Genomic DNA, 22,500 nt, shown 5'->3' on the forward strand with positions numbered 1-22,500 from the left:
GTTTCCAGGAGTTGTTAGCTGGCACTTGGTTGTTTGCTGTCTGGAGTTCCCTTGTTTCCAGGAGTTGTAAATTGGCAGGCTGTTAGGAATTGTGGGAGTTGAAGTCCAAAACACCTGGAGGGCCAAAGTTTGCCCATGCCTTCCATAAAGGAAGGCACAATCAAAGCACAGAAACCTGCAAAACCATTTCTGATGATTCCTAGAAAATCATATCTTGGCCCCAAGATGCACATCCATGCGCTCACAAGCACATCATTCCAGGAGAGAAAGGAGAGAGAAAGAGCATGTTGAGTCTCTCGAGCAAGGAGCAAACGGAGGCTGAAAGCATGCAATTGAGCGCCGGCGTCGGCGGTGGAATGAAAACAGGATATTTCGAGCTTTATGGTTTTCCTTAAGGCAGAACATTCTTTGCCCCGGTGTCTCGGCAGCAGGAGCGCGGAGCGCTCCAGGTATGCGCTGCACGGAGGAGGACCTGCCCGGCTGTTTCTCTTTGGGTCGGCCGAAGGGGAAAGGAGGGCGCTGGGAAGGGAGACCTGCGGGTGACCTTTGGGAGGAGCGCGCATGGCGGGACCAGACTGGCACCAGGCAAATCCCCTCCTGCCCCGCTGCCAGATACAATCTCCCTCCAAATATTCGGACTATTTCCAGCAAAAGGGAAACGCGGTCGCTGCTACCGCTCAGCAGAGTTGGACATCGCATTATTATTGTTTTTGTCATCCTTACACTAGGGAGCATAATGTCATTTCCTAATTGGTTCTATCGTGAAAACATGGGGAAAGGCCCCTTCTACACTGCAGACTGCATCCAGGAAATCAGAGGACCATAAAATCCTAGAGTTGGAAGAGACCTGGTGGGCCATCTAGTCCAACCCCATTCTGTCAAGAAGCAGGGAAATCGCATTCAAAGCACGCCCGACAGATGGCCATCCAGCCTCTGCTTCAAAGCCTCCATAGAAGACGCCGTTGCATGAATAAGGCCAATAGTTCCACATGAATTACTGACAGTAAATAGACTTTTGAGCTTACTTGTTGACCCTTTAGTTCTTTGAACTCTGAAGCAGAGAGTTCCACTGTTAAACAGTTCTCGCAGTGAAGAAGCTCTTCCTCATGTTCAGGTGGAATCTCCTTTCCTCTAGTTTGAAGCCATGGCTCCATTGCATCCTCCCTAGGACTTCCCCTCACCTCTTGATCCATTGCCCTCATCCTGTCTCCTCTCAGCATTCTCTTCTGCAAGCTAAACATGCCCAGCTCTTTAAGCCGCTCCTCATAGGGCATGTTCTCCAGACCCTTGATCCTTGACTCGTCCTCCTCTGGACAGATGTTTCCTTCTTGGAGAGAGAGCAATGACCAATCTTGACCAAAGTGTGAAGAGTAGAGACATCACACTGGCAACAAAGATCCGCATAGTCAAAGCCATGGTATTCCCTGTAGTCACCTACGGATGTGAGAGCTGGACCTTCGGGAAGGCTGAGCGGAGGAAGATCGATGCTTTTGAGCTGTGGTGTTGGAGGAAAGTGCTGAGAGTGCCTTGGACTGCGAGAAGATCCAACCAGTCCATCCTCCAGGAAATAAAGCCTGACTGCTCACAGAAGGGAAGGAGAGGAGATGCCAAGAGGAAGTCCTTTGGCCACATCATGAGAAGACAGGAAAGCTTGGAGAAGAGAATGATGCTGGGGAAAATCGAAGGAAAAAGGAAGAGGAGCCAACCAAGGACAAGATAGATGGATGGTCTCCTTGAAGGGACTGGCTTGACCTTGAAGGAGATGGGGGTGGCCATGATCAACAGGGAGCTCCAGCCTGGGATGGTCCAGGAGGGCACCAAGAGGTGGAAGCTACTGAATGAATAAACAATAATAACAACAAAAATTGCCATATAATCCATGTTATCAAAGCAGATAATCCACATTATCTGTTTTGAAATTGATTATATGAGTCTTCACTGCCACTGGAGCCCCCGGTGGCGCAGTGGGTTAAACCGCTGAGCTGCTAAACCTGCTGATTGAAAAGTTGGCGGTTCAAATCCAGGGAGCAGGGTGAGCTCCTACAGTTAGGCCCAGCTTCTGCCAATCTAGCCGTTCAAAAACATGCAAATGTGAGTAGATCAATAGGTACCACTTTGGTGGGAAGATAACGACACTCCATGCAGTCATGCCGGCCACATGACCTTGGAGGTGTCTATGGACAATGCCACCTCTTTGGTTTAGAGATGGAGATGAGCACCACCCGGCAGAGTCAGACACAACTAGACTTAATATCAGGGGAAAGCTTATCCTTACTACACTGCCCTATAATCCAGTTCAAAGCAGGCAACCTGGGGTTCTTACACACAGCCCTATATCCCAGAATATCAAGGCAGAAAATCCCACATTATTTGAGTGTAGACTTTATTTATTTTTATATTTTTGTCATGTCAGGAGCGAATTGAGAAACTGCAAGTTGCTTCTGGTGTGAGAGAATTGGCCGTCTGCGTGAACGTTGCCAAGGGGACGCCTGGATGTTTTGATGTTCTGTCATCCATGTAAGAGGCTTCTCTCATGTCCCCGCATGAGGAGCTGGAGCTGACAGAGGGATATCATCAGCACTCTTCCCAGATTTGAACCTGCAACCTGTCGGTCTTCAGTCCTGCTGGCACAGGGGTTTAACCCACTGTGCCACCAAGTTATTTGAGTGTGGAGTCAAATAACCCAATTCAAAGCAGTTATTGTGGGATTTTCTGCCTTGATATTCCAGGATCTAGGGTTGTGTGGAAGGGTCCCTGGATTTAATATGGGTGTGTAGAAGGGGCCGGAGACTCAAGACCTCTACCAGCCCTTTTGCTTCCTAGTCTTGCCATAGATTTGTTGCCCATTCCAGAAGGTCTTGGATGGAAAGTGAGATGTTTCCTCTAGTTTATAGGCTCTTGAATTGACTGAGAAAGAGACGGTGTTTGGTCTCAGGGGGCCAACCCGGCCCCTCCAAGCTCCAAGCACGTTCTGCGCAGCCTTCGCTCGGTGCCACATCCGGAGCCGCACAAGACTTGGCTGGCGCTCAAAGCTTGACTTGATGGTCCAGTGGACTTGCCAATCGCAAGGGCCGGGCTTTTTGGCTCGTGGGGTGGCACCCGCGGGCAAGAGCAAGCCTCTGGATTGGCAGATCCACAGAAGGAAAAACAAAAGGGTCCTGGGGACCAGAGGGAAGAAACATGGGCGAGGCAAAACTACGGTGAGGTGGATCTGGAATTGGTTAAATGGACGAACCCAGAGGGTGCTCACTAATGCTTCCTCTTCATCTTGAAAGAAGCGACGAGTGGAGTGCCACAAGCAGGGTTCCGTCCTGGGCCCGGTCCTGATCTTGATTAATGACTTGGATGAAGGGCTAGAAGGCATGATCATCAAGTTTGCAGACGACACCAGATTGGGAGGGATAGCCAAGACTCCAGAGGACAGGAGCAGGATTCAAAACGATCTTGACAGATTAGAGAGATGAAGGGCCAAAACTAACAAAATGAAGTTCAACAGGGACAAATGCAAGATACTCCACTTTGGTAGAAAAAACGAAATGCAAAGAGACAGAATGGGAGGCAATGCCTAGCTCGAGAGCAAGACGTGTGAAAATGATCTTGGAGTCCTCGTGGACAAGTTAAACATGAGCCAGGAATGTGATGTGGCGGCAAAGAAAGCCAATGGGATGTTGGTGTGCATTAATAGGAGCCGAGTGCCTAGGTCCAGGGAAGTCCTGCTCCCCATGCTCTATTCCGCTTTGGTTAGACCACACCTGGAGTATTGTGTCCAATTCTGGGCACCACAATCCAAGAGAGATATTGACTCTAAGCTGGAATGTGTCCAGAGGAGGGCGACTCAAATGATCAAGGGTCTGGAGAACAAGCCCTATGAGGAGCGGCTTAAGGAGCTGGGCATGTTTAGCCTGAAGAAGAGAAGGCTGAGAGGAGATATGATAGCCATGTATAAAATATGTGAGAGGAAGCCACAGGGAGGAGGAGGGAGCAAGCTTGTTTTTTTGCTTCCTTGGAGACTAGGACGCAATGGAACAATGGCTTCAAACTACAAGAAAGGAGATTCCATCTGAACATGAGGAAGAACTTCCTGACTGTGAGAGCCGTTCAGCAGTGGAACTCTCTGCTCTGGAGTGTGGTGGAGGCTCCTTCTTTGGAAGCTTTTAAGCAGAGGCTGGATGGCCATCTGTCAGGGGTGATTTGAATGCAATATTCCTGCTTCTTGACAGAATGGGGTTGGACTGGATGGCCCATGAGGTCTCTTCCAACTCTTTGATTCTAGGATTCTAGGATTCTATGATTCTAAGAGGAGGGTCCTAGGGACCAGAGGGAAGAAACCTGCTTTTGCACATGGCGCATGGCGCGAAGAGTAGGAAACGACTGAATGAATGAACAACAACAACAACAACACTGCCAGATAATTGGATATTGGTCAGCGTAGAAGGGGCTATTGTGCGATCCTTGGAGGTGCTCTCGTTTTCAGTCCAGACTCGGTGCAAAGTTCTGCCCTGTTTCCTTGCCAGCGCCTTGTGCCATGTGCAAAAGCATGTCATAGAATCATAGAAGCATAAAGTTGAAAGAGACCTCCTGGGCCATCATCCAGTCCAACCCCATTCTGCCAAGAAGCAGAAATATTGCATTCAAAGCACCCCTGACAGATGGCCATCCAGCCTCTGCTTAAAAGCTTCCAAAGAAGGAGCCTCCACCACACTCCCTCCGGGGCAGAGAGTTCCACTGCTGAACGACTCTCACAGTCAGGAAGTTCTTCCTCGTGTTCAGATGGAATCTCCTCTCTTGTAGTTTGAAGCCATGGCTCCATTGCGTCCTAGTCTCCAGAGAAGCAGAAAACAAGCATGCTCCCTCCTCTCTATGACTTCCTCTCACATATGTATACATGGCTCTTCTCATGTCTCCTCTCAGCCTTCTCTTCTTCAGGCTCAACATGCCCAGCTCCTTAAGCCGCTCCTCATAGGGCTTGTTCTCCAGACCCTTGATCATTTAGCCACCCTCCCTATGACATATTCCCTTCTCATATTTATCCATAGCTATCATATCTCCTCTCAGCCTTCTCTTCTTCAGGCTAAACATGCCCAGCTCCTTAAGCCGCTCCTCATAGGGCTTGTTCTCCAGACCCTTGATCATTTAGTCACCCTCCCTATGACATATTCCCTTCTCATATTTATCCATGGCTATCATATCTCCTCTCAGCCTTCTCTTCTTCAGGCTAAACATGCCCAGCTCCTTAAGCCGCTCCTCATAGGGCTTGTTCTCAAGACCCTGGATCATTTTAGTCGCCCTCCTCTGGACATATTCCAGCTTAGAGTCAATATCTCTCTTGAATTGTGGTGCCCAGTTGGAAGATGTGGTCTCTTCCACCTCTATTGTTCTATGATTCTATGACACACCGCACAAGATGCCCCACAAAACAGAGGGTGGCCACTCCACCCCCAAAGGAGCCACCCCAGCAACACAACTGCAAAGCTTGGCACTGGCCTTTCGTGTGCCCCCCCCCCCTTTGATTTTCCCTCCTCGGATGTGTGGGCAAAGCAAACAGAAGGGGGTCAGGGGAGGGGAAGGGGCAGAGCCAGCCTCGGTTCCAGAGCAAAGCCTTCGGAGAAGGATTTAGAAGTCCCTGAAAGTAATTGCTCGCCTGACCTTTGGGCGGCCGAAAGAGGAAACTCAAAATTGAAGGGTTCGTCAAGGCACTTTGAAAGGTTGCCTTCCAGTTCCGCCCCGCACAAGCCTTCCTTTGCACAACCGGACTTTCCAAATTGCTATAGAGACCTAGACACTAAAGTTGGAAGGGACCCCCAAAGGCCTTCTAGTCCAACCCCCAATGCAGTGAAAGAAAACCCAATCCAAGCCCTCTGAACAGATGGCCATCCAGCCTCTGTTTGGAATCCTTTGCAAACCTAGACTTTCCAAATTGCAATAAAGGCCTAGACACCTAGAGCTGGAAGGGACCCCCAAGGGCCATCTAGCCCAACCCCCAATGCCGTGAAAGAAAACCCAACCCAAGCCCTCCCAATAGATGGCCATCCAGCCTTTGTCTGGAATCCTTTGAAAACCTAGACTTTCCAAATTGCAATAAAGGCCTAGACACCTAGAGCTGGAAGGGACCCCCAAGGGCCATCTAGCCCAACCCCCAATGCAGTGAAAGAAAACCCAATCCAAGCCCTCTGAACAGATGGCCATCCAGCCTCTGTTTGGAATCCTTTGCAAACCTAGACTTTCCAAATTGCAATAAAGGCCTAGACACCTAGAGCTGGAATAAACCCCCAAGGGCCATCTAGTCTGGAAGGGACTCCCAAGGGCCATCTAGTCCAACCCCCAATACCATGGAAGAAAACCCAATCCAAGACGTCCCAACAGATGACCATCCAACCTCTGCAATCCTCTGAAGAACCAGACTTTCCAAATTGCAACAAAGGCTAGAAGGGACCCTCAAGGACCATCTAGTCCAACCCCCAATGCCATGAAAGAAAACCAAATCCAAGCCCTCCCAACAGATGGCCATCCAGCCTATGTTTGGAATCCTTTGCAGAACCAGACTTTCCAAATTGCAACATTGCAAATTGCAAATTGCAAGTTGGAAGGGACCCCCAAGGACCATCTAGTCCAACCCCCAATGCCATGAAAGAAAACCCAATCCAAGTCGTCCAACAGATTACCATCCAACCTCTGGAATCCTTTGAAGAACCAGACTTTCCAAATTGCAACAGAGGGTGGAAGGGATCCCCAAGGGTCATCTAGTCCAGCCCCCAATGCAATGAAAGAAAACCAAATCCAAGCCCTCCCAGCAGATGGCCATCCAGCCACTGTTTGGAATCCTTTGCAGAACCAGACTTTCCAAATTGCAATAGAGGCCTAGACATCTAGAAATGGAAGAGACCCCCAAATGCCATCTAGTCCAACCCCCAATGCAATGAAAGAAAACCAAATCCAAGCCCTCCCGACAGATGGCCATCCAGACTCTGTCTGGAATCCTTTGAAGAACCAGACTTTCCAAATTGCAACAGAGACTGGAAGGGACTCCCAAGGACCATCAACTACCAATGCAGTGAAAGAAAACCCAATCCAAGCCCTCCCAACAGATGGCCATCCAGCCTCTGTTTGGAATCCTTTGCAGAACCAGACTTTCCAAATTGCAACAGAAGTTGGAAGGGACCCCCAAGGACCATCTATTCCAACCCCCAATGCCATGAAAGAAAACCCAATCCAAGCTCTCCCGACAGATGGCCATCCAGCCTCTTCTTTGCAGAACCAAACTTTCCAAATTGCAATAGAGGCCTAGACACATAGAAATGGAAGGGACCCCCAAGGGCCATCTAGTCCAACCCCCAATGCCATGAAAGAAAACCCAATCCAAGCCCTCCCAACAGATGACCATCCATCCTCTCCACAGAGGAGACTCCATGGCACCCATATTCCAAACAACTCTTTCTCCCAGGACATTCTTCCTAATGTTCAGGTGGAACCTGCTATTTGAAGCCATGGCTTCATTGGATTCAATGGTCTCTGGAGCAGTAGAAGGCGAGCCTTGCCTTTTTCCTTATGTCCAGGTGTTTTGGACTTCAACTCCCACAATTCCTAGCAGCAAATTGTGGGAGTTTAAGTCCAAAACACCTGGAGGAAGGGCCCCCTTTGATTTTCAACAGACTCCTGTTGAAAGTGTGAAAGGAATGGGAGGGCATTGCCCCTTTAAGGCGGGCCGGATGGCTTTCCCAGGTTACTGGAGTTCAACTTGCCACTTGCCATAGCTGCAGAGCCTCATTTGGGAAAGGGGAGGTGGGTTTAGTCCCACCCTAAAAGCCCTAAATTGGCCTCTCTGCTAGCGGTCCCAGTTGGGAACCCTTGAGGACATCTAGCCTGACCCTCTCTGGACAGAGAGGCTCGGAAAGGCTGAGCCCAAGCCTAGGACTTTTTAGATCCCTGTTCCAACATTTCCAAAAGACCCTGGATTTTGTTATTTAGACGTTCACAGGACACTAAAAAACATATAGTAAACAGAACCTAGAAAGGGGGCATCTACTATGTACATGCAAAACGAATGCAGTTTGACCCCACTTGAATTGCTCTATGGAATCTGGGGGGTTGTGGGGCCCTTCCACACAGCCACCTAACCCAGAATATCAAGGCAGAAAATCCCACAATAATATCTGCTGTGAGCTGGGTTATCTGAGTCCACACTGTCACATAACCCAGTTCAATGTGGATTTGATACAGCTGCGTGGAAGGGACCTGTAGGCTGACCTTCCCATTTGTGCATCTAGCCACCTTCTCTCTCATTGAGGAAAGGAAAGCAAGATTATACACAAACTAGCTGTCCCCTGCCACACATTGCTGTGGCCCAGTCTCTGTATATGTGTTTTGTGTGTGTATATATGTATATATATTTGTATATAAGTGTATATATGTGTATTTGCATATATATATATATATATATATATATATAGGTGTATAGGTGTGTGTGCATGTGTATATATTTGTGTATTTGTGTGATTATATGTGTGTATGTATATTGTGTATATGCGCATGCTTGTCTATATGTATATTTGTGTGTATGCATGTGTATATATGTGTGCATGTATATGGATATGTGTATGTATGTGTGTATGTATATACATGTGTGTATATATGTATATATATTTGTGTGTGCTTGTGCATATATATAGGTGTGTGTGTGAATGTGTGCATGAGTATATGTATATGAGCATATGTCTATATATATGTATATGATGTATTTTTAGGTTTTTTAATATGTGTTTGCATATATATGTGGGTGCATATATGTGTTTGTGTATGTGTATATATTTGTGTATTTCTGTGTTTATATGTGTGTATGTATATTGTGTATATGTGTGTGCTTATCTATATGCATATTTGTGTGCATATATGTGTATGTATGTATGTATATATGTATATGTGTGTGCGTGTATATGTGTTTGCATGTGTCTATGTATATGTATGCGTGCATGTGTACATGTATGTGTGTAACTATTTCGGCATGAATTTTTGTAAATGTTTCTACATGAAATTTTGCAAATGTTTCTACATGAAATTTTGCAAATGTTTCTCTTTGAAATTTTGCAAATGTTTCTGTCTGAAGTTTTGCAAATGTATCGGCATGACGTTTTGCAAATGTGTGTCAGAGGTTCGAATCTGGTGAGAGCGCGGATGAGCTCCCTCTGTCAGCTCCAGCTCCCCATGCGGGAACATAAGAGAAGCCTCCCACAAGGATGGGAAAACATCAAAACATCCTGGCAACGTGCTCGCTTTGGCAGCACATATACTAAAATTGGAATGATACAGAGAGGAAAACATCCTGGCAAAGTACCCTGGGCAATGTCCTTGCTGACGGCCAATTCTTTCACACCAGAAGCAACTTGCAGTTTTCTCAAATTGTTCCTGACGCGAAACAAATTGCAGTCCAAAACACCTGGAGGGCCGAAGTTTGCCCATGCCTATTTTAATATATGCCTTTTGCTGCATATTTTTAGGATGCTGTGTTTGAACTCTGTTGTGCCCCTCCTTGAGCCGTAAGGACAGGCGGGGGAGAAATAAACATTTATTATCACGCATTCCTATCTCGCTCACTTACACTAAAGCAGCTTCTCTTATTCCCCATCATCCCTGTTTTAAAATTTGATTATTATCCCGCTCTGCCTTCAAATCCCAGGAGAGTAAATATAACAACAACAACAACAACAACAACAACAACAACAAAGACTCTGGCACAAGCCAGTCAAGGTGGTCCCAGTGGTGATCGGCACACTGGGTGCAGTGCCTCAAGACCTTGGCCTGCACTTAAACACAATTTGGTATCTATAGCAGAGAAAAACACAGTGTAACTGGGCATGTTTAGCCTGAAGAAGAGAAGGCTGAGAGGAGATATGATAGCCATGTATAAATATGTGAGAGGAAGCCACAGGGAGGAGGGAGGAGCAAGCTTCCTTTCTGCTTCCCTGGAGACTAGGACGCAATGGAGCAATGGCTTCAAACTACAAGAGAGGAGATTCCATCTGAACATGAGGAAGAACTTCCTGACTGAGAGAGCCGTTCAGCAGTGGAACTCTCTGCCCCGGAGGGAGTGTGGTGGAGGCTCCTTCTTTGGAGGCTTTTAAGCAGAGGCTGGATGGCCATCTGTCAGGGGTGATTTGAATGCAATATTCCTGCTTCTTAGCAGAATGGGGTTGGACTGGATGGCCCAGGAGGTCTCTTCCAACTCTTTGATTCTATGATTCTATGATAATGAGTGCTATATAGCTGAGTTTGTGGAGGAAATAATAATAGACTGGGTGCAGTGCCCCAAGACCTTGGCCTGCACTTAAAAACAAAATGACCATCTGCCAGCTGCAAAAGTCCACCTTACTGGGATCTGCATGCATTATTTGCGAATACATCACACAATCCTAGGCACTTGGGAAGTGTCTGATGTGTGATCCAATTCAACAGCCAGCAGAGTGTCTGCTGTGGACTCATCTTGTTGTGTTTCTGATAATAATAATAATAATAATAATAATAATAATAATAATAAGCCACCTATGTCAATGTTGTTTGTTTTTTTTAGGGGGAAGGCAACTCCAGTATATCTCATATCAATCAGGTTTCAGTGTCTTCAAGAAAGAAAGTCCCTCTCTGCGTCAATGCTGGCTGAAGAGGCGGTGGGCCCCACCACGAGGCGAGCATTGCCCCTTTAAATTCCTCAAAATACCGTTCTCTTCTCTTTTGAAGAGCCTTTCCTTTCCACTTTGCAAGAAAGTTCCAAAAGATAGGTATGGAGAGAGGAAGGTGAGGGTAATACACCTGTCTGTGGCGGGGGGGGGGGGGGGGTCCACAGCCACCCCTTCCTCTTTTTCCAGCCTAATTTGGGAGACTCTGCTGCCCTTTGTGTGGGAGAGGCACTCTGCACATGCTCACGAGCCCCCTTTGCAAAGTGCAAGCGCCAGAGGATTGTCCTTCTTAAGTGGGAGGGCCCTCAAGCCCCCTCTTTGCCCCCAAAATGAGGTGAGAGGGGGGTCTCAGTCACCCCCCCCCCCCAGACCTTCTCAATGTGAGTAAAGTCCATTCAAGACATCCCTTGAATTCAAGGGAATCAACCTGAAGGTTGGGACCACAATAAACTACAAATCCCAGGATCCCACAAGATGGACCTGTGGCTAAAATGGTATGAAATCACATTAATTCTGCAATGCGGTCAGTCTACAAAAGTCACCTCTTCCCAAGTTTGCAGAGGAGATTGTTATGGAGTTGGCTGCACTTTGGAAGCACAGAAAGACATAAAAGCTCCTTTGCGCACTATGCATCCCAAGAAGGCCAACCCAAAGAAGAACGGAAAATGAACCTTCCTTACTTCCCTCCCTTCCTTCTTTCCCTCCTTTCTTCCATTCTTTCCTTCTTCCTTCCTTCCTTCCATCCTTCCTTTCTCCTTCTTTCCCTCCTTTTTTGCTTTCCTTCCTTCCCCCTTTCCCTCCTTCCTTCTGTCTGCCCTTTCCTTTTTCCCTCCTTACCTTCTTTTTTCCTTCCTTCCTCCCCTCCTTCCTTTCCTCCTTCCATCCTTCCACCCATCCTTCCTTCCTCCTTCTTTCCCTCCTTTTTTGCTTTCCTTCTTTCCATCTCTCCCTCTTTCCTTCTGGCTGTCCTTTCCTTCTTCCCTCTTTCCCTTCTTTTTCCTTCCTTCTTTCCTTCCCTCCTACCCTCCTTCCTTTCTTCCCTCCTTTCCTTCTTCCTTTATTCATTCCCTTCTTTTTTCCTTCCTTCATCCCCTCCCTTCTTTCCTCCTTCCCTTATTCCTTCCTTCCTTTCCTCCTTCTTTCTTTTTTCTTCCTTCCTTACCTCCCTCCTTCCTTCCATCCTTCTCTTCTTCCCGCCTTCCCTTCTTCCTTCCTTCTCTCCTTCCTTTATTCCCTCCTTTCCTTCTTCCTTCATTCCTTCCCTTCTTTTTTCCTTCCTTCATTCCTCCCCTCCCTTCTTTCCTCCTACTTTTCTTTCTTTTTTCTTCCTTCCTTCCTTCCTTCTTTCCTTTCCTTGTTTCTTCATTCCTTCTTTCCCTTCTTTTTTCCTTCCTCCCCTTCCTTTTTCCTTTTGTCCTTTCCTTCTTCCTTCCTTCCCTTTTTCCTGCCTTCCTTCCTTCCTTCCTTTTTTCCTTCCTTCCTTCCTTCCTTCCTTCCTTCCTTCCTTCCTTCCCTCCCTCCCTCCCTCCCTTCCTCCTTCCTTCCTTCCTTCCTTCCTTCCTTCCTTCCTTCCTTCCCTTTTTCCGTCCTTCCCTTCTTTTTCCCTTCCTTCCTTCCCTTTTTCCTTCCTTCCTTCCTTCCTTCCTTCCCTCCCTCCCTCCTTCCTTCCTTCCTTCCTTCCTTCCCTTTTTCTTTCCTTCCTTCCCTCCCTCCCTCCCTCCCTCACTCCTTCCTTCCTTCCTTCCTTCCTTCCTTCCTTCCTTCCTATGTGGAACAGATTAGGGAGATGGGGGTGTTTACCAGGAGAAAAGAAGGCTGCCAGAAAGGGAACCTGAGAGCCATGTTTACATATTTGAAAAGAAACCCCGTGGAAGAGGAGAACGGCAAGCTTGTTTTCTGCTGGGACACAATGGAGGAAAGAGATTCCACTTAAACATTAGGAAGAATGGGTTGTTGTAGGTTTATTCGGGCTATATGGCCATGGTCTAGAGGCATTCTCTCTTGACGTTTCGCCTGCATCTATGGCAAGCATCCTCAGAGGTTGTGAGCTATATGGCCATGGTCTAGAGGCATTCTCTCCTGACGTTTCGCCTGCATCTATGGCAAGCATCCTCAGAGGTTGTGAGCTATATGGCCATGGTCTAGAGGCACTCTCTCCTGACGTTCCGCCTGCATCTATGGCAAGCATCCTCAGAGGTTGTGAGCTATATGGCCATGTTCTAGAGGCACTCTCTCCTGATGTTTCGCCTGCATCTATGGCAAGCATCCTCAGAGGTTGTGAGCTATATGGCCATGGTCTAGAGGCACTCTCTCCTGACGTTTCGCCTGCATCTATGGCAAGCATCCTCAGAGGTTGTGAGCTATATGGCCATGGTCTAGAGGCACTCTCTCCTGACGTTCCGCCTGCATCTATGGCAAGCATCCTCAGAGGTTGTGAGCTATATGGCCATGTTCTAGAGGCACTCTCTCCTGATGTTTCGCCTGCATCTATGGCAAGCATCCTCAGAGGTTGTGAGCTATATGGCCATGGTCTAGAGGCACTCTCTCCTGACGTTTCGCCTGCATCTATGGCAAGCATCCTCAGAGGTTGTGAGCTATATGGCCATGGTCTAGAGGCACTCTCTCCTGACGTTCCGCCTGCATCTATGGCAAGCATCCTCAGAGGTTGTGAGCTATATGGCCATGTTCTAGAGGCACTCTCTCCTGATGTTTCGCCTGCATCTATGGCAAGCATCCTCAGAGGTTGTGAGCTATATGGCCATGGTCTAGAGGCACTCTCTCCTGACGTTTCGCCTGCATCTATGGCAAGCATCCTCAGAGGTTGTGAGCTATATGGCCATGGTCTAGAGGCACTCTCTCCTGACGTTCCGCCTGCATCTATGGCAAGCATCCTCAGAGGTTGTGAGCTATATGGCCATGTTCTAGAGGCACTCTCTCCTGATGTTTCGCCTGCATCTATGGCAAGCATCCTCAGAGGTTGTGAGCTATATGGCCATGGTCTAGAGGCACTCTCTCCTGACGTTTCGCCTGCATCTATGGCAAGCATCCTCAGAGGTTGTGAGCTATATGGCCATGGTCTAGAGGCACTCTCTCCTGACGTTTCGCCTGTATCTATGGCAAGCATCCTCAGAGGTTGTGAGCTATGTGGCCATGGTCTAGAGGCATTCTCTCCTGACGTTTCGCCTGCATCTATGGCAAGCATCCTCACAGGTTGTGAGCTATATGGCTATAGTCTAGAGGCACTCTCTCCTGACGTTTCGCCTGCATCTATGGCAAGCATCCTCAGAGGTAGTGAGGAAGAATGTCCTGATGGTCAGAGCTGTTGTGTGCCGAATCGGATCATGCCTGGAGTCTAATCTTAGAGTCTCCTTCTGTGGAGGCTTCTGGATGGTCATCTGTCGGGAGTGGTTTGACTGTGCTTTTCCTGCCTGGCAGAAGGAGGTTGGACTAGATGGCCTTTGGGGTTCTCCCGCCCCACTCTGTGATTCTCTTACCTTCCTCTTGTGCCGGTGGATGTCCCCGATGGAGTTGGCCACAGAGTTGGGCCCCAGGAGCATGCGTGTGCTGCGCGGCCACTCCGTGCTGACCAGGCTGTGCTCCCCCATCAGGATGGTGCGCACGTTCTCGGCCCCCGTCACCCGGATCAAGGGCCGCCCCAGAAGGTGAGTCTTGAAGACCTGGCCGTACTTCTCCCTCCGCGAGGATTGGAAGAAGGAGCCCTGAAGAGCAAGGAGAGGAGAGGGTCAAGCCTTGGCACAAAGACATCGGCAGCAAAGCATGCATCCAGGACCGAGCCAACTTCGGCCTTCGCTCCAGGTGTTTTGGACTCCAACTCCCACAATTCCTAACAGCCGGTAGGCTGTTAGGAATTGTGGGAGTTGGAGTCCAAAACACCTGGAGGGCTGAAGTGCTATAGCATCCTGAGAGGTCATAGTTTGGCAAAGTTGTGTGCGCTCCCTATGCACATCTATATTATGGAATTAATGGCTCAATCTTAGGAGTTGTAGTTTTGCAAGTTCTCTGGGTGCATCTACACTGTAAAACAAAGGCAGTTTGACCCCACTTCTGAATGCTCCAGAGCCCTGGGAGTTGTAGTTCACACTCGTGCCACAGATGCATTCTCTTGACAGCGCCGGAAGCGGAATTGCACACATGGCAATGTTGTCCCTTCCAGTGGCGAATTGCTCATGTATCTGTATGTGCTATATGTGTGGCAGAAGTGTGCTACAGTATGTGCTACATGTGTGGCAGAAGATTCTGTAATACTACGTCTCCCAGGCTTCCACTCACAGAACCATATCCAATATGTCAAAACTCATTGGTTCTATCATGTACATGTGCTCAGTGTCGCATAAACTCTGATTAGGCTGCACATTTTTCAGCCACAACACCACATCCACCGCTTGAAGTGCAACACCTGTACATTGTGGTGCAACTATCTCCATGTGCAGATACATGAGCAATGCGCCACTGGAAGGGACAACGTTGCCGCGTGTGCAATTCTGCTTCCGGCACTGTTAAGAGAATGCATCTGTGGCACGATGGCAAACAGTATGCGCTAGAGGGTTGTTTTAGGTTTTTTCGGGTTGTATGGCCTTGGTCTAGAGGCATTCTCTCCTGACGTTTCGCCTGCATCTGTGGCAGGCATCCTTAGAGGTTGTGAGACCTCCCAACCTCTGAGGATGTCTGCCATAGATGCAGGTGAAACGTCAGGAGAGAATGCTTCTAGGCATCCTCAGAGGTAGCGAGGGGGGGTGTGGTATGTGCTACATGTGTGGCACAGTTCATGTATGTGTGTGTCGCTAAGAGGAAGCCAACCTTCCTCAGATGAAGCAGATGTGTTTGTGAACTCCACACGTGTTTGCACATTGAGTGTCTTTGCTATGCTTTTCTATCTTCGACAAGACACAAAACAGCATCATGCTCAGGAACAAGAAAGGAGATTCCACCTGAACATGAGGAAGAACTTCCTGACTGTGAGAGCCGTTCAGCAGTGGAACTCTCTGCCCCGGAGTGTGGTGGAGGCTCCTTCTTTGGAGGCTTTGAAACAGAGGCTGGATGGCCATCTGTCAGGGGTGCTTTGAATGCAATATTCCTGCTTCTTGGCAGAATGGGGTTGGACTGGATGGCCCAGGAGGTCTCTTCCAACTCTTGGATTCTAGGATTCTATGGGCATTCTGTTCATTGGGTTGTGGTAGCTTTTTCGGGCTGTCTGGCCATGTTCTAGAAGCATACTCTCCTGACGTCTCACCTGCATCTATGGCAGGCATCCTCAGAGGTTGGGAGCTCTCACAACCTCTGAGGATGCCTGCCATAGATCAAGGTGAAACGTCAGGAGGGAATGCTTCTAGAACATGGCCAGACAGCCCGAAAAACCTACAACAACCCAGTGATTCCAGCCATGAAAGCCTTCGACAATACATTCTGTACATTACCTCACAGTAATTTACTAATGCTCATTCACCATCCCATGAGTGAAAAGCATGGAGGCCCAAGAAGACCCATAGATGTTTCCGTGTGGTTGCTCACTGGCAAAAGGAGAATTCTACACATGCTCAGATGCACACTGGGTCTTCCTAACCCACAAGAAACAGACCTGAAGAAAACCCAAAAATATCCTAAACCAGTGTTTCTCAACCTGGCGGTCGGGACCCCTGGGGGGGTCATGAGGGGGTGTCAGAGGGGTCGCCAAAGACCATCAGAAAACATAGTATTTTCTGTTGGTCGTGGAGGTTCTGTGTGGGAAGTTTGGCCCAATTCAATCGTTGGCAGGGTTCAGAATGCTCTTTGATTGTCGGTGAACTATAAATCCCAGTAACTACAACTCCCAAATGTTCAAGAGAGATATTGACAAGCTGGAATGTATCCAGAGGATGGCGACTCAAATGATCAAGGGTCTGGAGAACAAGCCCTATGAGGAGCGGCTTAAGGAGCTGGGCATGTTTAGCCTGAAGAAGAGAAGGCTGAGAGGAGGCATGATAGCCATGGATAAGTATGTGAGAGGAAGCCACAGGGAGGAGGAGGGAGCAAGCTTCCTTTCTGCTTCCCTGGAGACTAGGACGCAATGGAGCAATGGCTTCAAACTACAAGAGAGGAGATTCCATCTCAACATGAGGAAGAACCTCCTGACTGTGAGAGCCGTTCAGCAGTAGAACTCTCTGCCCCGGAGTGTGGTGGAGGCTCCTTCTTTGGAGGCTTTTAAACAGAGGCTGGATGGCCATCTGTCAGGGGTGATTTGAATGCAATATTCCTGCTTCTTGGCAGAATGGGGTTGGACTGGATGGCCCATGAGGTCTCTTCCAACTCTTTGATTCTATGATTCTATGATTCTATTTTCCCCAAACTCCACCAGTGTTTACATTTGGGCATATTGAACATTCATGCCAAGTTTGGTCCAGATCCATCATTATTTGAGTCCACAGTGCTCTCTGGATCTAGGTGAACTACAACTCTCAAAACTCAAGGTCAATGCCCACCAAACCCTTCTAGTATTTTCCTCTTGGTCTTGGGAGTTCTGTGTGGCCAAGTCTGGTTCAATTCCATCATAGGTGGAGTTCAGAATGCTCTTTGAGTGTAAGTGAACTATAAATCCCAGCAACTACAACTCCCAAATAACAAAATCAACCCAAATTAGTATTCAAATGTGAGCATATCGGGTATTTGTGCCAAATGTGGTCCAGTGAATGGAAATACATCCTGCATATCAGATATTTACATTATGATTCATAACAGTAGCGAAATTACAGTTATGATGTAGCAACAAAATCAATGTTATGGTTGGGGGTCACCACAACATAAGGAACTGTATTAAAGGGTCGCGGCATTCGGAAGATTGAGAACCACTGTCCTAAATGATCAAGTGTGGTAGCAGTTTGCACTCATGCATCTCTAACCTGACATCCCCCCATTCCTTCAATGCCTACTTGAAGGCCACCAAAGATGGAGAGCCCACCACCCTCCAAAGCCACGCATAAGACACAGCTAACAACAACATCAGCCAAGGTGGAATGCCTTCTCTCGTGATTCAGATCCATTGCTTTCTATCCCAGCCTCTGGTAAACAAGAATGTAAACATGTCTCCAACATCTCAATTGTCCATCTGATCTCCTAGGTGAACGTCCAACATCTCACTTCTCCATCTGATCTTCTCCTAAGTGAACATCTCCCAAAGTCATTTCCCAAAACACTCTTGGTTGACCTCCCAGAACATCAGATTAGAAGGAAAGTATCATGCCCAGGAGCATGGGCATTATGTGCACTATCTCACCAATCCATGAGTGAAATCCAAGCATGGAGGAGGTATTTCCACCAAGCTGTATGGAATAACAGCAGGGGGTGGACTACATGACCTTTGGGGGTCCCAACTCTACAGTTCCTTGGCTTGGATCCTAGTCTTTCTTGGCTGCGTGAACTTACGCAAAGCTAAGACTACCTTCAGAAGCACTTGGATGATTTGCAAGCTTCTTTAAAACGCTGTGTGCCACTGTCGTGCACTGTTTTGAACTTCTGCATACACAGTGTGCATTATGCACCATGCATATATTGCAAGGTACATTGTTATGCACATGCAACACTGCACATGAATGTCCATTTAACACTGACTCTTGGTGCACCATTACCATTCCACATGCTTGTTTTAATTTATTTACTGTATTCTTATCGCACCTTTCTCTGGATAGAGCACTGAAGTTAGCTGATGCTCAATACCCACATTCAGATCAAGGTTGTGGGACATGTGGCACCATTGTGCACTGTTTTGCATTTTTACACACTGTACAATGCATGCCCTGCTTTACATATTTTGCAGGCTACAACGGTGCATGTTTGGCATTGCATATGGATACCTCATTGAGCACTGGCACACCTGTTGCAATGCTGAGCATACTGCATGGTGTGAGGATTCCTATGCATCATGCACAGATAGCATTGCACATTGATGCACACTTATTGGGACACTTAATGCCTCTAGAACATGACCATATAGTGCTTGAAAAAACCTACAACAACTCAGTGATTCCAGCCATGAAAGCCTTCGACAATACTTATTGGGACACTTTGAGCATTGCACATTGAGCAATAGTGCAGATACCGCATTGTGCATGCTACAGTGCAATCTCACCATTCGCTATCTCACCATTTGCACAACTGCCAAATACTTTTGCAAGCATATAGTTACTCTCACTGAGGCTGAAGCGTTGACTTTGGAACCCTTGCAATGCAGTTTGAAACTGTTATATGGTCAGTGCAGACCAGGCATGGGCAAACTTGAGCTGCTAGGAATGGTGGGAGTTGTAGTCCAAAACACCTGGAGGGCCCACGTTTGCCCATGCCCGGTGTAGATGCATAGCATGCACTTCAACATACCTGAGTCTACTCCCTTGGGCTCTTTTCTCAGGCCCTCCTCTCTCGCACCATCCTTTCCTTCCTACCATCCTTTCATCCTTTCTTCCCTCCTCTCTTCCTCTTTCTCTCCTTCCCTCCCTTCCTTACCTTCCACCCTTTTCTCCTTCCCTCTCTCCCTCTTTCTCCTTCCTTCCTTTCCTTTTGTCTTTCCACCCTTCTTTCTTTTATCCTTTCCTTCCTTCTCTTTTTCCTTCCTCCTTCCCTTTCTTCCTTCCCTTTTGTTTTCCTTCCTTCCCTCTTTCCTCCCTCCTTACTTCCTTCTTTTTCCTTCCCTCCTTCCCTTCCACCCTTTTGTCTCTTCCTCTTTCCCTCTCCTTCCTTCCTTCTTTTTCCTTTATTCTTCCCTTACTTTCATCCTTCTCTCCTTTTCTTCCTTCTCTTTTTTCCTTCTTCCTTCCCTTTCAGCCTTCCCTTTTGTCTTTCCTTCCATCTCTTACTCTTTCTCCTTCCTTCCTTCTCTTTCCTTCCTCCTTCCCTTCCTTTCTTCCCTCCCTAGCTCTCTTTTCCCTATTTCCTTCGCTTTTATCCTTCCCTCTCTCCTGCTTTCTCTTTCCTTCCTTCCCTTTTGTCTTCCTTTCCTTCTCTTCTCTCCTTCCTTCTTTCCCCCACCCTCCATTCCCTTCCACACTTCCTTCCTTCCTTCCTTCCCTCTTTCCTTCCTTCTTACCTCCCACATCTCCCTCTTTCTCCTTCTGTCCTTCCTCCCTTATCTTTCCTCCCTTTCTTCCTTCTTTCCCTCTTTCCTTCCTCCTTCCCTTCCTTCCATCCTTCCCTTTCATCCTTCCTTCCCTTTTGTCTTTCCTTCCTTCCCTCTTTCATCCCCTCTTCCCCCTCTCTCTCTTTCTCCTTCCATCCTTCTCTTCATCCCTTTCATCCTTCTTTCCTTCTCTCTTTCCTTCCTCCTTCACTTCCTTCCTTCCAGTCTTCCTAGCAGGGAGGCCCCCCAAGTTAGAAAGTTTGCCCTTGCGTTGTCTACACTGACCATATAATATAACTTCATATAATCCTAGAGTTGGAAGAGACCTGGTGCACCATCCAGACCAACCCCATTCTGCCAAGAAGCAGGAAAATCTCATTCAAAACACCCCCAACAGATGGCCATCCAGCCTCTGCTTCAAAGCCTCCAAAGAAGGAGCCTCCACCACACTTCAGGCAGAGAGTTCCACAGCTGAACATAGAATCCTAGAGCTGGTGGAGACCTTGTGGGCCATCCAATCCAATCATATTCTGCCAAGAAGCAGGAAAATTGCATTCAAAGCATTCCTGACAGATGGCTACCCAGCCTCTGTTTCAAAGCTTCCAAAGAAGGAGCCTCCACCACACTCTGGGGCAGAGAGTTCCACTGCTGAACATAGAATCTTAGAGTTGGAAGAGACCTGGTGCGCCATACAGTCCCATCACATTCTGCCAAGAAGCAGGAAAATCTCATTCAGAACACCCCCGACAGATGGCCACCCAGCCTCTGTTTCAAAGCCTCCAAAGAAGCAGCCTCCACCACATTCTGGGGCAGAGAGTTCCACTGCTGAACATAGAATCCTACAGCTGGAAGAGACCTGGTGTGCCATCCAGTCCAATCCCATTCTGCCAAGAAGCAGGAAATCACATTCAAAGCATTCCTGACAGATGGCCATCAAGCCTCTGTTTAAAAGCCTCCACCACACTCCAGGACAGAGAGTTCCACTGCTGAACATAGAATCCTAGAGTTGGAAGAGACCTGGTGCGCCATCCAGTCCAATGACATTCTGCCAAGAAGCAGGAAAATCTCATTCAAATCACCCCGACAGATGGCCATCCAGCCTCTGCTTCAAAGCCTCCAAAGAAGGAGACTCCAACACACTCTGGGGCAGAGAGTTCCACTGCTGAACATAGAATCCTAGAGTTGGAAGAGACCTCATGGGCCATCCAGCCCAATCCCATTCTTCCAAGAAGCAGGAAAATCTCATTCAAATCACCCCTGACAGATGGCCATCCAGCCTCAGCTTCAAAGCCTCCAAAGAAGGAGCCTCTACCACACTTTGGGGCAGAGAGTTCCACTGCTGAACATAGAATCCTAGAGTTGGAAGAGACCTGGTGTGCTGTGCAGTCCAATGACATTCTCCCAAGAAGCAGGATAATCGCATTCAAAGCATTCCTGACAGATGGCCACCCAAGAGACTCCCCCACACCAAGAGATGGGCCACATTCCTGTGAGATTTGGGTGGGGGGCCCTCCCCTCCCCAGGTGAGCTTCCAAAGCGAGCTGTCCCTTTAAATCCCCCCACCATCTTGGGGGGAAAGGGGGTCTTTTCCAGGCAGGGGCTCCCCCTCCCCATCTTTGGAGCAAGAGGGGAGTTTGGGGGGGGTGTTTCCCCTCCTTGTGGGCTCCCAACAAAAGTCCACTTGTGAGGTTCAGACGTTCAGGTGACCCCTGTGTTTCCCGCTCTGCGTAAATATAATTAAAAGTACTTTTTGTGGCATTAATAAAGGGTTATTTGTACAACATTTCCACGGGCGCACAAAGGGCACCTTTATGTGGCCGGGAGGTTTTCTCTCCCTTTTTTTCTCGCCAGGGCCCAGTCCAATTTATACAATATTTTCTCTCTCTCTCTCGTTTTTGTATTTTTAGCCTTGGAGGGAGCCTTGTGGAAAAGGGGGGGGGGGGGGAGAGAGAGAGAGAGAGAGAAACCTGACCCAAAAAGAAAGGCCCATTGAAGCCCCAAAGGTTAACCCTTGCCCTGCTGGGCGCCTGGGTCTCCCATCCCCTCCGGTGTCACGCATTCACACGCGTTCACACGTACACGTGCAGACGCGTGTCCCACCCAAGGAGCAGCCTCCCAGGAAGGAAGGGCAAGCCTTGGGACTCCTGGAAGGCAAGGCAAGGCTGGGGGTGGGGAGGGGGTCTCTCCATCCCCACGCTCTTAAAGGGGCAATGCCTGGAGCCTGGGTGGGCATCTGTCAGGAGGGTTTCAGTGGTGTCCTCCTGAGAGTTCTACTGGGGCCCCCACTCCATGGGCTCTGCAGTCCATGCATCGCCCACACATGACGAGAGTCCCATCCCACTTTAGCCAGAGTCCTAAGTCCATTCAGGTAAAGGTAAAGGTAGTCCCCTGAACATTAAGTCCAGTCATGTCTGACTCTGGGGTGTGGTGCTCATCTCCATTTCTAAGCCGAAGAGCCAGCGTTGTCCGTAGACACCTCCAAGGTCATGTGGCCGGCATGACTTTATGGAGCGCCGTTACCTTCCCGCCGGAACGGTACCTATTGATCTACTCACATTTGCAAGTCCATTCAACCCCCTCTAATTCTAAAACGGTGGGAGAGGCTGAGTGGGCATCTGTCGAGAGGGCTCAGGTGGTGTGCATGAGATAGAGCAGGCCAGGGCCAACTTCGGCCCTCCTTCCAAGTGTTTTGGACTTCAACACCCACCATTCCTAACACCTGGAAGGCCAAAGCTT

General features: G+C 48.3%; 1 protein-coding gene across 1 annotated transcript in view; it reads right to left on the bottom strand.

Annotated features, from left to right (window-relative positions):
- CYP26B1 (cytochrome P450 family 26 subfamily B member 1) overlaps positions 1 to 22,500 on the bottom strand; it is a 49,893-nt gene that overhangs the window by 23,584 nt on the left and 3,809 nt on the right. Inside the window, exon 2 of the mRNA XM_060779519.2 lies at positions 14,159 to 14,383. Within this exon, the coding sequence (XP_060635502.1) occupies positions 14,159 to 14,383 (225 nt within the window). The remainder of the gene's footprint in view (positions 1 to 14,158; positions 14,384 to 22,500) is intronic.

This window comes from Anolis sagrei, chromosome 5 (assembly GCF_037176765.1).
Source record: "Anolis sagrei isolate rAnoSag1 chromosome 5, rAnoSag1.mat, whole genome shotgun sequence".
Taxonomy (NCBI): domain Eukaryota; kingdom Metazoa; phylum Chordata; class Lepidosauria; order Squamata; family Dactyloidae; genus Anolis; species Anolis sagrei.